The sequence below is a fragment of the Squalius cephalus genome, assembly GCF_949319135.1.
Source record: "Squalius cephalus genome assembly, chromosome: 3".
NCBI classification, from domain to species: Eukaryota; Metazoa; Chordata; class Actinopteri; order Cypriniformes; family Leuciscidae; genus Squalius; species Squalius cephalus.
Genome location: NC_137124.1, coordinates 53,512,981 through 53,527,853, shown reverse-complemented (window position 1 = coordinate 53,527,853; position 14,873 = coordinate 53,512,981). Strand labels below are relative to the sequence as shown.

At 38.1% G+C, this 14,873-nt stretch overlaps 2 protein-coding genes across 4 annotated transcripts in view; both read right to left on the bottom strand.

Moving 5' to 3' along the window:
- atxn1l (ataxin 1-like) overlaps window positions 1–14,873 on the bottom strand; it is an 87,377-nt gene that overhangs the window by 12,177 nt on the left and 60,327 nt on the right. The window lies entirely within an intron of this gene.
- Window positions 3,976–14,873, bottom strand: part of ap1g1 (adaptor related protein complex 1 subunit gamma 1) — a 65,202-nt gene continuing 54,304 nt past the window's right edge. For 2 of the 3 annotated variants that reach the window (XM_079865477.1, XM_079865476.1), the window contains 14 exons: window positions 14,266–14,321; window positions 13,926–14,039; window positions 13,700–13,840; window positions 13,172–13,226; window positions 12,052–12,174; window positions 11,306–11,395; window positions 11,094–11,218; window positions 10,871–10,975; window positions 10,598–10,739; window positions 9,835–9,961; window positions 8,796–8,897; window positions 8,552–8,712; window positions 7,489–7,587; window positions 3,976–6,363 (listed from right to left, as the gene is read on the bottom strand). In XM_079865477.1, the coding sequence (XP_079721603.1) occupies window positions 6,262–6,363; window positions 7,489–7,587; window positions 8,552–8,712; window positions 8,796–8,897; window positions 9,835–9,961; window positions 10,598–10,739; window positions 10,871–10,975; window positions 11,094–11,218; window positions 11,306–11,395; window positions 12,052–12,174; window positions 13,172–13,226; window positions 13,700–13,840; window positions 13,926–14,039; window positions 14,266–14,321 (1,542 nt within the window). In that variant the 3' untranslated portion in view covers window positions 3,976–6,261. The remainder of the gene's footprint in view (window positions 6,364–7,488; window positions 7,588–8,551; window positions 8,713–8,795; window positions 8,898–9,834; window positions 9,962–10,597; window positions 10,740–10,870; window positions 10,976–11,093; window positions 11,219–11,305; window positions 11,396–12,051; window positions 12,175–13,171; window positions 13,227–13,699; window positions 13,841–13,925; window positions 14,040–14,265; window positions 14,322–14,873) is intronic. The other variant, XM_079865478.1, reaches the window with a different exon arrangement.

The window sequence follows — 14,873 nt, the reverse complement described above, 5'->3', positions numbered from 1 at the left end:
TGCTTTCCATTGGGGTAATGAAGTCTGGTTTAATGTTAGTGTCACATGAACAGCGCACACAGTTCGACAGCACAGAGCGCATCATCTGCGCTTACCAGAAAATGCATCGGACCCATTTGAATTCTGCACTGAATGGTATATTTTAAAGCAATATTGAGGAGATTAGGAGGAAACTGCGACTTTAGCGAATTTAACGACTCTGGCCGAGCTGTGATCTAAACTAAACGCTATTGGCTATTTAAAAAAAGGGGAGGAGCCATTCAATATGTCCTGCCCTGTCCTCCTGTTTCAGTGGAAATTACGTCAACATATTAAATAATGCTGTGTGTTTCAAGGCACAGTGGGCCTGTAAGCTAAAACTGGTGATTTGAAATGGATCGTATTAAAGGGGTCGATTAGCCACAGTTTATTATCAGTCACATTTTATTCAGAATTCAGCACAGGTTGAACTGAATACGCAGATAGCCAGAAGAGGAAAAACAAACAAAAAACGATGATTGTAGACCATAATCAATATCTATTTAGTTCCTATTGTAAGAGTTTCTGATAAACATTAAAATTACACTTCCTTCATCAGTTTGTATTGTTAAAAGATTATCAGGTCTGTAAATCTGAGATTTGGAGTCATACTCTCTTATCGAGAATCACTGAACTGAACTCTGCTACCCATACTGGAATGATTAGCTCTGCTTGTGAAATGCGTTTTGGTTAAACTTTAAACTCAACATGTAGCACGCTATAAATCACAGTCATATTGAGATACATTTTTATGTTAAGTCTGTGATGGTAAAAACTAAGTTGGGGTCACATGAGGAAGACCAGGAAGAAATGAGAATTGACGCTTACCAGGAGTTGGATAATAAATGACATAAAACATGAGTTGAGGAATTTATGGGTGTTTCTTCAACTGTTAGCACTTTAAAGGGATAGTTCACCCAAAAATGTACATTCTGTCATCATTTACTCACCCTCGAGTTATGCAAAACCTTTATTTTGAAGGATTTTGGTAACCAAACAGTTGCTGGTCCCCATTGACTTCCATTGTATTTCATTAATCAAGTAAATCGGGCCCATCAACTGTACCCATTTTCTTCAAAATATTCTCAAAAAGAAATTCATACAGGTTTGGAACAGCTGGACCTGGTACCCAAAGAGCCTGAAATGACACATGCGACATGTAATGAGTGAAAGAAAGAATGCAAAATTAAGGTAAATGTGAGCAGAACATTTTTATTGTGCATCATTTCCAGTCAAGCTCTAATTCTGTTGTCCGTATGTTGGACATTGGAGGACAAAATTAGTTGTCAATGAAAGAAATTCCATGTTTAAAGGTGTTTCTGTAACTTGAGTACAAATACTGAGATGGAGACAGACATAACTATATTAAAATGATATATAGCCTAAATATTTAATAACGTTTTCTGATCTCATCCCTGCAGATAAGGCTTCTAATCCATGAAGTGTCAAGGGTAATTTGTATTAACCTTTACGTTCTGTTTGAGGTAGGCCTATGAGAGAATTGAATAGTTTAAATCAGTAGTGCTCAACTGGTTGATCCAATTTTATGTACCTCCTACCTTTACTTAACATACACATTGTAAGAATAGGCTATTACTGATGAATAAACAATAAAGGCTATTCAATAAAATTCCAAACTATTTTTGTCAAATTTAATAAGTTGGTAGGAGCCACCACAGTCATTTACAAAATAACACAAAATGAAAATAAAGTGGCATTTTGGGATTACGGGAACAACAGTTGCATGGTAAATGCACAATAAAAATGAACTGTGTAATAAAACATATGGACATTGATCTTGATGAATAGGTTGAACATCATAGCTAGCAAATCCTTCCCAGCTGACACGCGAAGTACCGGCTACGTAATTTATTGGTACTTTTCGGTAATTTAATGATTAATTAACTACGTAGGCCTAACTACAACATTGCATGCTCGTAGTTTCTTTTGCGCTTTATTTATAACAATGAAGTGACGTACAGCACGCGCCGCCGCATTTGCGCGCGGAATTGAAGAGTGCGCGCGCTACGGCTGACTAGGACAGGAAAGTTCATAATTCTGAGGCGAGAGACTTTTTATTACGAAATTACGACAACATCTCAACTGACTGCGGATACTGAATGAGGACGACGCATTTTTTCTCAGGCACTCTGAACGGAAAATAATACGTTGCTTTTTAATTTATTATTTTTACATATACAGAACAGCAGTCTGCTCAGCAGAATATTAGAGGGTAAAGAAGATGAAACACAATAGAATATGAAAGGTTATTGTATAATTCAGTCTCCGTTTGACAGGACATCCATGACATGAGCTATTGCAGTTTCAAAGTTGAACACAAGAGGGTGACAGCAGATCCCGTTTCCAAGCTCAGACTAGATTATCCAGAAAGATGCTTCACAGTTTCTGTTCAGTTACAATTGAAGAAAAACATTTATTTCCAAAGCACAACAACAGACATCAAGTTTGACTGTTTTATTATTTCATTTGATCATTTTCTCCAACCCAAAGACATTAATACACAGCATAAGTCTAAAATATCCCATGTCATTTTCCTCCATCACAAATTCTTTTCAGTCTCAACACTCATTCCTCGAGGACATGGGACTGTGATTCAGTTCAGCATGTCAGACTCATTGGGGTCATCCAGCCATCCTGCACAAGGTCAGATGTGGTTGAATAGCAAGTGTAAAATATCTGAGAAGGGCATGTATAGATACACTTCAAAAACAACCGATACCTTTACAGATTACAAAGGGATTCTGATGGAGAAGGCAATCGTCCAAGCATGTGATACAGTGTCCACCTGGTCAAACGGTTACACCCAAACAAATGATGCTCAATTCCCCCCGACCACTTCCAGCACACAGAAAATCTGCTTCTCAATGAAGATTAATGGAGAATCAACAGCATATTTTCCAAATCTACAAAGGTCTGTGCATGTATCGCAAGATATAGTGAATAGTGGTGACTTAAGAATTGAAACTTAGCTTGCATTACCTCAGGAAGTTTACATAAAGAGTAGAAATGACAATATTTACATGTTTTTTTCACATGCGGCTGAAAAAAAAAATCATTGTTTGGTGTTGGGAAACTTGCTGAGAGACTTGGCAAGTTTACAGATGGATTTTTCACCCTCTTCAACACACAATCACCTTTGCCTGACAAAGTAGTGTAAGAAGCAGCATGACTGGGAAAAAGTTGTATTTTGAAACTTCTTGTGAGTGCAATTTCAAAGCCATTTACTATTGTTATGCACCTCACGACTGCAGGCCGCCGTTTTAATGTACCACCCCCGCATTAAGTTCACTCAAGAGTCATCGAAACACTCAGGGATTTGGCCATGATTTCACACCAGGGCATTTTATCTGAACTCCATGTGCTTCAAAAAGACTGTTTGGGAGTATTGGTCAGATGTGCGAGTCTAAAACCCATGGAAATACCGGTAATGTGGTTTATGGGAAATCTGTAAGTGAACTTTGGATTTGAGCTTACCTCCACATATCAATGTTACTATAGGTAGGTAGTCTGAAGGTAGTTCACGTTATTCAAAACCTGTATGACTTTCTTCTGTGGAAAAGAAAGTTGAAGAACACAATGAAAATCAATAGGGTCCAATCTGGTTTTGGACTCAATCTTCAAAACATCTCACGTACCACACAAGTCAGTCAGTCAGTCATACAGGTTTGGAACAACATGAGGGTGAGAAAATGACAATTTTTATTTTTTGGGGTGAACTACCCCCTTTAAATCACATTATTATATCTGAATAACTGGGAAGAACATGAGAAAGAAATGAGCTCCAGGCCACCATATCGAGAGGAGAAATTACATCTGTGTCTATATGCAGCATTTCATTCTTTCAGTAGTACATGACTGCGATACACATCTACCGTCTAAAACAAATGCGAACTCCAGATCGTGTGCACATTACACCCCCCTAACTTGAACGTCATAGATCTTCAAATGGGATTTTTATTTGATTTGATCTTTTTTATGCGTTTTACAATTATATACAATATACAGGCAGCACATAGTACATTTTCTTTCCAATAAACAATCAATCAATCAAACAGGTAAGTTGTTAAATTAGACTATTTTCTGAAGGAGAGCTTCAAACATTATACACTGTGCAGTACTGAAAGGAAGTCTTAGAAAATGGGATCTTAAAAAGGGATGAAAAGAACAAGCCGATGCATCTTAAAAGCCCTCAGTACTGTATGTACAGAAAAAGCCAGGGAATCGAAAGAATCGCAACAGAAGACAGACAAAGCAGCTAATAGAATCAAGTCCTTTTTCTCCATATACATAACATTGCTAAAATATATTTCCCAAGCCCAAAAGAACACCTTGATTTGGTCACCAGACTTGGCGAATGTAATTACCAAAGTGATGAAGATAAAAAAAAAAGATTGAAGAGCAGCGAGAGATGACGTGAGGGTGCGGACGCTAAGGGTTTCCACCGAGCATTTCAAAGACTTGAAGAAGCAGTAAGTACTCTTTCAAGTTGACAAAGACAACAACAAAAAAAGAAGACAATGTGAGGTATATTCAGGTTAATGTTGCGAACTGCCTTTGGAAGCTGCGAGAAGAGACAGCCTGCACACGAACTAACACACGCTGACAGTACGCACTTGATATTTGAGTTAAGATGCCCTCTGAATGAGAACTCGAATGAAATGACAGCAAAACAAAAAAAGTCCTCTACTCTTCAAACATCACGTTCTCGCTCTTCCTGTAACGATAACCGCTCATCTCGCAGACGTCTGAGGGTTTTCTTTTAACCGTTTATGACAAAGGCACATTGCTTCAAATCAGGCAATAATTCTGAACTTCAAATCACTGCAGAAAGTCAAAACAACAAAAGAAAACAAATAAAAAGTCCATTCAGTGCATATAACTACATTCAGGAAGGCCTTATATTCATAGTCTATATTTACAGCATCTATGCTGACCATAACTTTCTTATCCATCGCAGGGCCTCTATTTGTGTTAATTTACTGGAAAAAAAAAGAAAAAAAAATCAAATTGAATTTTAAGATCACGCTGTCCAACTACATTTTTAATAGGATCCAATCTTTAAGGATTGTGCTAAAATCAAACTTCTTTAGTGTAGGCTATTTTCAATCTATATAAATGCATTTCAATATTTTAAAAAACAAAAACGATACAAGAACACACCATCTGTGATGAGTAGAGGCAAACAAACTAACTATATGCCAGATTAAGGGTTTTGGGGGAAGTGAGTCCAGCTTTGATGATGCATAACTACTGGGTGATGTAATGCATACAGACAGTAACAAGCAACACTCTCAAACTCCCATCTTCTCATCCACTCAAACACAACTCCAGTTTACCTCGAATGGAGACGCTCCAGTTTCATTGTCAAAGACAAAAATCGGTCCTGCTTAAAAAGAATAAATCACGACTCAAGTGATGATTCACGTGATGAAGGTTAAGCACTTCTGGACAGATCTGTTAGTGTGAACATTACAGCTGGCAGACATTGTGCCGAACGTTTGTTTCCAGAGCATTCATCTGGTATACTTTATTATAGGACATTAGATCAACCTTACACGAAAATTAAGAAATGCCATGTACAATGAACGATAATTTAAGGCGCCATCACAACCCATTTTCCTCTTGATTCTGAAATGCTTAAGGTGCAAATGTTCAGACTTTGCAATTTATTCAGTATGTTGTTGTTTTTTTTCTCCTTAAAATAAACCAAACCCATTAACAAGATTAAAAACATGGAAAATTCAAACAAAACAGACAAATCAAACAAGCAGCTCCTTTGTATAGTGGCCACGAGTGACGTTTTTTCCCCCCAGTGTACGGGCCCTGGGCGGCGGGGTGAGCCGGAGTGTGGGACGAGTGCACTACAGTGAGAGGATAAGTGAGAGTGCACAACGTTAAGTGCAAGTGTGAGAATGGACATTTTGCACTAATCCCGAAGCAGAGAGAAAGGACAGACGGGCAAAAAAACTAAATTGAAAAGATATGCATTCAGATATTTGTGATTTTTCTTCATCATTGTCGCTGTAATCGTCATCATCATTAGTCTTCATACCATCAACTCTTGACTGTGTCAGGAAGATTCCACTGCTTCCCATGCAACCCCAGGGCAGCGATCTGTGGTGATGTCACGGGGGATCATTTGGGAATGGGGAGGGGACATCTTTCCCATAGTTCCCTTGCTGGGGGGGGAGGGGGGTCTTTAAGATTGAGAAGGGTAGCAAATCACTGCCAGGACTGAGGGGGGAAATTGTTGACCTCGGCCAGGTCTTGTACAGGAGAGCCTTTGTGAGTGTATGTCAGCTTGATCCGCATTCGCAACTGTTGCTAAAACAAAAGAAGAAGTCAGGCACATGCGGAAGCAGATGTGTGCAATTCTATAACATGTAAATATCAGTCACAGAGATATGGGCTGGGATCTAATTTATTTTTCTGATAAAAATTGAGACCTTCAGGTTTGCTGTGCTTGTTTGTATTATATATGACTATATAATAATAATAGCCTAATAATAATAAAAATTGTTTATTACTAAATAAAAAGAAACAGTTGAAATAAGAAATATTATTATTGTAATTTCACTGTAAGGGACTGACTGTAAATTTAAACTATAGGACTGACTGTAAAATTAAATCACTGTAAAATTAAATAAAGTATTTAAGAAAAACACAACTGTATTTTATAGTACTAATATTTCTTCATTTACACAGTCTTTGCAATTTGATAACTGCGTGATTTCGGTTTTATTCCGATAAATCATGCAGTCCTGGGAAAAACATTGACTTCAGCACAACTAGCCTGATCAGATTGTTCTCACACATTTGATTTCAAACTCTAAAAACAAACGTCTCACTGGCTGATTCTTCAGTATTAACCTTCATTTACATTGTTGCTGGACAGAGGGAGGCCGTTAAGATTGATCGAAACTTTTTCTCTGTGAATGCAAAACTACATGTGCTGTTGTGGTGGTTGTGTTGCAGTGTTTTTCTAGGGTGCTCCTAGGCTTATGACACAGCCTAGAAGGAAGAAATACACATTCACAGGGTAAAGTCACTCCATGAATTCAAATTCAATTTTGATTGTTTGCACAGAACTCGTAATCTTATATAGCCAATTCATGACAGGGAATCTGAGAAAAATGACTAATCAAGGGTGAGATTTCAGAAAAACAATTGGTAGGTGTGACACCCTTGACCTGATTTGAATCAGCTAGTGAGACGCCACCTTAAACCATCAAAGTCACTGAGATGTGACATTTCCTCCTATTCTTAAACCAAGATACATAATGGCTGCCACAGGCTTTTTAAAGCAAACTTTCAACTTCAGGGTACAATTATTTACTTTTACTCAACACTGATCAGACTTCTGAAGCGGTTTCAGGACAAATGACTGATCTCTGAAGATCTACTGCAATAGGAAGCAAAGCGTGGCCTGGGCTCACAGCAATGTTTTACCTTTTGTGGGTTGAGGACCCTGATGACCTGCGTGACGCTTCCCTGGTTGACTGCAGGAACTACATTACTGCTGGGGGACAGAAGCTGCAGCTGGAATGTCTAAAAACACAAACAAACGTTTAAGTATTTGGCTGAAGCAAAAATGACCAACATATGGTTGCACAACTATATTCCAATATTAAAAGGAATTTGGTCATATTCTGACAATGCATCACTTTCAAGAATGAACCTGACTGCAGGGCATCTGCAGTTTTAAAATCAAATTTAAGACTTTTTTGCTTTGGACGGACTTTTTTCCGTCCCCATGCTTGGGATGGCCCTATGTATCACCAATCCCATACAATCTCAAGTGATTTTAACCCCAGGAAAGTTCACACTTTTATTTTAGAAGTGGGGTTAGCACCACTTTTTACCCGGGGTTAAGAAAACCTGAGTGAATTAAGACTTGTTATTCCATTTAAGATATTTAAAGGTGCAGTAAGCAATTTCTGAGAAACGCTGTTGAAAATTTAAATCAACACGTAAAAGTATTTCGTGAATATTTGCTAGATGTTTGTTTTGTGTGCTAAAAAAAAAACACAACAAAAAAAACCCAAGTCCTAGCTGTATAAATAGGTGAAAAAAAAAAAACCCAAAGTGGATCGACAGTAGAGGGCGTATACTCTCATAATGGGGAAAGAGTGTGTGAGTGAGTGGGACATTTGTAGAAAGAGATGGCTAAAACATTACCAAAGAAGAAAAGGTCAGAGAACTATAACTGGAAGAAGGGTTACAATCAGACAAGAGAGATGCAGGATGGCCTGAAAACAGACGACGAGGTTTCTTTGTTTCTGCTCTATCCGTGAGTAACATTGTTTTTTGCCATGTTTCACAGAACAAAGATATGCTGTTGCATCAAAGCTGATTTATCCATACTTGTGTGAGCTATCTGATGCGGAAGCTGTTAGTGTTTGCCTGTGTTGCATAGCATGTTCACTATTTTTAGGATTTTGATTAATTATCTGGGTTACCCAACTAGTGTTCTCTATAAACAGTACAACTAGAGGGGAAAAAACGAACAAACCTTTGGTACTGCAGCCTGGAACACAAAGTCTGTCATGTCAGCCTCGGTGGAGTTGGTGGCGTGGATGGTGATAACTGCAATATTGGGATTGGGGTTGGCCCTCTCGAATGTGAACTCAATTTTCAGACCATTTTTGTTGTACGCCGTCATTGGCGGAATGCCTGCAAGAGAGAAACGGATATGATAATTGCAATGCCCTATTTTGCAATAATAATAATTATGATGAAATTGAATGTAAGCTCACCCGCTGCAATGTCATTGAAAAGGGGCTGCGAAGAGAGACCATCCAAAAGGAAAGGGGGCTGGGACATGGGTACAGAGGGAGCAGGGGTGGGGGTTGGACCACCTAAGGAGCGAGAAGGAACACAAAAGTTGCGAGTTTCACCCAAAAATAAAAATTACTGGTGAAGGAAAGTCATTTGGGTTTGGACCACATTGAGGATGAGTAAATTACTAAGGCATACACAGCACAAATTTTTTTTTTTATGTAAAATCTCAAATACATCTACACAGAGAACCCTGACAGTTGGTATATAATAATACTAAAGGTTAAAATTAACAACTGATTTGTATACACATTTAAATAACAAAAAAAGGCAGTTTTTCTAATAATAGGTTTAAAATAATAAAATAGTTATTACTTTTTTTGAAATATAAACATTTAAACAGTGGCTGCAAAAAATATTTCATGACAGATTAATTCAAACATACATTAAATATTAAAGAACAGGTTAAATAAAAATATAATGAATATGTAATACATTGCAAATATTTAGCACAACACTCCTCTCTGGAGTTTGTTTTTCTGCAGTTGAAACATGGATTGAGGCATGATACATTTCAATGTTTCACTATCTTTCAACACACCTTCTGATGTTCATTCATGTTTATTTCATGCTATAACTAGTAGTAGAGAGGAAGAGATGATCGGTTCACATTATTGTTTGAATTTCGTACTATAATTGACAATTTGTAAGCTGAGAATTTGTTTTATATAAAAAGTAACAAAGCTTATTGTGCTTAATTGGATGGGAGGCACGCTACAAATAAAGTTTAGAAAAAGTTTGTTCACACATCAACTGAAAACAGCATAGACTAAAATATCAATGCTTGGAATTTAAGAACTGATATCAGTTCATCAAAATGAGAATAGAGCCCTATAAATAAGACATTTTTATTTTTGGGTGAACTGCTACTTAAAGGACTAAATGACAACAGTGCTCTAAACATGGAGAGACAGGAATGGCAGGATGTGAATTTTGTAGAGAACAGCAGAAGCGTACCTGTCAGAGAAAGGTCGCCCAGCAGGTCCAGCAGTTCTCCTCCAGCTGATGCAGGCTTTGTGGGAACAGTTGTTTGGATAACAGGTACCACATCATTACCTCCGAGTAGATCTAATAAATCATTTGCCTGAAAAACAGGAAACGGACCATTAGCTTAAATATTTCACAATGGCTCCATATCCCCTCTTTATCTGCTCAACCATACTGGAGAGATTTTTTTTATTATTCTAGTACAGAGGTTCTCAACCCATTGCTAATGGCTCCACCGGGATACACATTTTGGATATCTCTCTTATCTAGCACACATGATTCATCTCATCAGATCGTTACTGGAGCACTCAGTGAACTAAACTGCCACTGTGTTTGAATTGCCAAACAGCAGCATGAGGAATGAATTAAATAAAGAATGTACTTATTACCCGTAGATGAGGTAAACTATATGGACAAAAGTATTGGGACACCTGACCATTACACCAACAGGGACTTTAATGACATCGCATTCTAAATACATAGACATTAATTTGGAGTCTGTCCAAAAAAAAAATTCTAATCTGACAACCCCTCATCTCCCATGGCATAGTGAAATAGCCAATAAATTGTGTGTCATGTATACTGGGTTTTCAGTATCTACTCGTTTGACATTGTTTTTGCTTGTGTATGAGGGGAAGTACACAGATTCAGAGGCTGAGAATGCTGTCAGATTATTGAGTTGCCTAAAATGTGCATTGGGTTGGATTGAGAAACCTTGCTCTAGAAAACTCACCTGACTGGCTGGTTGAGTGATGCTGGGCAGGTGTTTTGTGTCCAGTATGGTTGATTCCGTTTCCCCATTGGTCTGCACAATCTCTGCTGGGCCGTTAGAGGCCGTTTTCTCCATGATAGGCATTCGCTCTAGTAATGCAGGTCTTCATGGGAAAGATAAAGAGATAGGGTGAGGACAAGAAACAAGAGCTAGGGGTGAACCATCAAATATAAAAAGTGACTGGCTGTTGAAATTGAGACAAACATGAGTCTGGAACTGTCGGTGATCTTTTACCTCATGTGATCATATTTTTTGAAAAGTGCATTATATTCCACAGCTCTCTGCTGCAGCTCCACGTCTATGCTGCTGCCATATATTGACACCACTTTTTTGATTCGACTGCAGGGGAAAATGAAAATAAATGGAAGATCATTGCCTCATCCGTTTGGGGACACAAACTCATTTCAAGAAAATATATCCCTGTATCAAAAGTCTGAGTCAGAACAAGTATGCTTACTTCACACTGCTGAAACGGGTGGATAGCTTCATGATAGCAGTCAGGGAATAACCTCTCGTTACAGGGGTGGACAAGTTAGAAACGAGGAGACCTTCTAAAACATCCAGGACCTCATCTTCAGAAACCTTTCAGATGAAATCAGAATGATACAATTGTTCTGCCATTAAAATAACTGTGCATGTGTAGTTTGAAGTGCCCATGGAGGCATTTACCTGAATAGGTTCCTCTTCCTCACACTGGCCTGAGACCAAAAGGTCTCCATATTCTCCTATGCACCAGGATGCCACCTGTACTAGAGGTTGCTATAGGAAGAAAAGTTTGAGTTAGTTCACACAGACATAATTCTGTTGACATTTAATTATACAATTGTCAATCCAAACCTGCATGACTTAAATTCTGTGTAAACTTTTTTCTGTATGCGTGTTTCACAGAAGTAACACACCAAAGATCCACGTATGTACAGCTGGCTAACTAGAGTTCTGTAAATCAAGTCTGTATAAAAGGTGTTTATCGTGTTTGAACTAGTTTGAAGGACGGCACTGAAGATCAAGGCATTGCTGCAAGTGCTCTAAGGTGAGAGTGCGTCTTTAGAGAGCATCATATTTTTGCTGAGATTGATGAAAGGCTGTGCAGAAAGCCCTTATGATGGTTTGGCCATGTTTTATGAAAATGACTACATGTTGTGAATTAGGCAAAAAAAAATTCACTCCTATGCGTACAAAACACAAAATGGTCCATTAGTGAATGAGGCTCAAAGTCAAAATGGGGCCTGATGCTCTCAAGCTTAAAAATGGTTTACATTTCACTCAGTTGTTCATACAAAGCTACTGTATGACTTCAGAATAATTTAGGCACACAAGTTGCATAATCTTTTTTTAATAGTTCTCTGTCATTATATTCACTTTGAAATTACCAATTAAAAGTCAAATGAAGAAAACAGTGTTAAGATGATTCTAACCTGAGAGATGTCATCCAGGAGGGCTTTGTAGAGTCTCTGTACAGTGTAGGCATGCATCTCTACACTATTTGTAATGAGCTGAATGAGGTTGGGCACAGAGTCATCCCGGACGTAACTCCCTGCCTATAAAAGCAGACACAGCAAGGGTATCAATTCACTTTGCCACCAAAAGGGAGCTGTTTCATACATTTCCACCTCAGAAAATGTGGTTCTGGACCTGAACAAATGGCCCTGGTTTTGAACCAAGAACTGCTAACTTCAGGCCAGAGGGCAGGATAATTTCTGTAACAAATAACTGCAACTCAATCAGGAAAGACTGCTGCAAAACTAGACCAAATCAAATTATAGTGGATGTTAAAATGTCCTCAAAACTCATAAAATAGTGTGTGTGTTTACTTGTGGGAAGGTTATGTCATAATTTTTCTCAAGTAAAACTGATTCTGAAAGAGGTCTGCAGATTCCCCGGCCAAGCACTGGCTTCAGCATGAGTATCGAAATCATTTTGGTGGAACAAGGGTATCACACAACACACACGCGTCAAAAACACATTACCAAGGCTAAGATTAAGTATAGTAACCAAGGCTATTCAGTGATAACAAGATTATTCTTTACAGTCTACAGTCAATATCATCAGCAGCACTGTTAAAAAAATATTGTCTATTCAACAGCATGCTTTAAAGTCAGCAATAAATGAAAATTCCCCCTATTTTCTAAATGCGTGTTATAGATGTAATTTGAATGATTCCTCCGTTCATGTTTAATTTTTTTTTTACCATAATTTTTTGTAAAAATGTCATCTTACTGTCATTGCGACAGACTTCTTTCTTGTGATGTATGCAAGACTTCTCCAATCATTTAGTCTTCTTAAACCCCAACCTTACCCACATATCAAAATCCAATCAACAAACGATGCATAGAACCAAGTCCCCATTCTGCAGTTTTTCTTTTTTTAATAATTATTTCATCACAATAAAGGAAAAAAGGCCTATCGATATTTCCATTACATCGCAACTTTAAATTTACATCAAGTGGTAAACTAAAATATTCATGAATGTGATCTAGTTTAATAATAAGAATAAATTCAAGCAGAATATAGTGTACAAAAATGAGAGATATTTACCGTTGTCAAAACCCTCATAATGGTGTCTATGTGCCATCTTTTGGAGGGCGCATACCTGCAACAAACAAGTGTTAGTTATTTCTGCAAGCCAATAGACTAAAGCTCACAGACTAAAATATTAAATCAAGTCACTAAATCAAAAAAGCATAAGTAAAACCCTTTAAACACTCTTAACCAAACTCCTTTTAGTACTGTCAGATAAAAAGTGTCAACAGAGTCAACTTCTGCCGATGGATCACTCATTTTATCATCACACAGTCATGAGTCACTCTACAAGTCACTTGAACAACTCAAGAAAACCTCTTTGCTTTTCAAGGGCTTGGTTATTGAATTTGATTGGATCCACTTAACTAAGCTTTTATAATATTTAAAAAACCTCTAACAACAGTCTTCAGACTTTCAAAAGGGCTACAAGGACGTGCAACACGACTGTTGCGAATCCATTCTCTCAATATGGGAAATGTTGGCACTTCCTCTCAAATGATTTGTGCTTAACATGATTTACGTTTTCACAATAAACAGCCTTACTTCTCAGCAGCCAGAAAGATCCCTGATGCGCAGTCTGCTTTGAAATCAGGGTCACAGGAGTCCAGGAAATACAGAAGTTCTTTCATCATACCCCGGATGTTGTTGCCGTTGACCAGGGCAAAGCTCAGCTCCATTGCACGCCTGTGGAAGGACAAGTGTAAGCAGCAGGACTCATCCTCTTAAGCCATAACTGATATAAAATCCATACAGCCTGCACATAATTTACCGTTTAATGGACACATCAAGGTCTTTCAAGCAGTCCACAATAGTGCTTCGATGTCTCTGCACAGCATTGTGATCAGTCTGCACGGTCTTCAGTAGAGATGTCAATGCCACATACCTGATCAGGGAGAGTAATAATGTCAAAGCCCTATCATTTTGACAATCGAGTCTAGTGTGAACGGCACATGAAATTAGCTTTTTCAGTCCACAATAAAGCTGTAGTCAGAGACAATGAGATCATCAATGCAACACTCAGACGATGGATCACTCAATATCTTCATCACGGAACAGCAATTTTGGAATATAACACTTTGGTCAAAAGTCACAGACATAACAAAACATACCTGATGTTTTTGTCATTGTTGAGAAGAAAACGTCCCAGAATGTTAATTGCTAAAACCTGTAATGAAATAAACAAAAGAATTGAACAATTTTCTGCCGATACCAGGGCTCCAGACTGCATTTTGTGACCTCTTTTCTTGCTGGTGCGAGTAAATTTTGTTAGAGTTCGCACTGGTGCAACCACTACATTGCCCAACTGATAAGAGCTGCCACTTCTGTTGCATATGAAAAACATCAAACGAAAAAAAAAAAACCACGCTTCTCGTTCGAGATATTAGACAGCGCAGAACTGATGGGAAGTTCAGATCATTTTACTTGCTCTTTGAGTCTCGTTCAGCAAAATGAACAAATCTTTTTTCAAGTGATTTCGTTCATTTCAGCAGAATATAATTTAAATTTTACATGTTAATAGCCAAATTCCCCAACACATCACATTTAAAATAAGAAAATTCTATAATGCCGCCAAGGACAAATTATGAGAAACAGTAATTCATTGCTTAGCTGGGGCCGATCTTGATCACGCAACACCGTTACACAGCGCTGGGAGATCCAGTGAGAAAGCATTTGAATGACATCGCTTCAAGATTTGAATTCGGCGCAGAATTCTCTG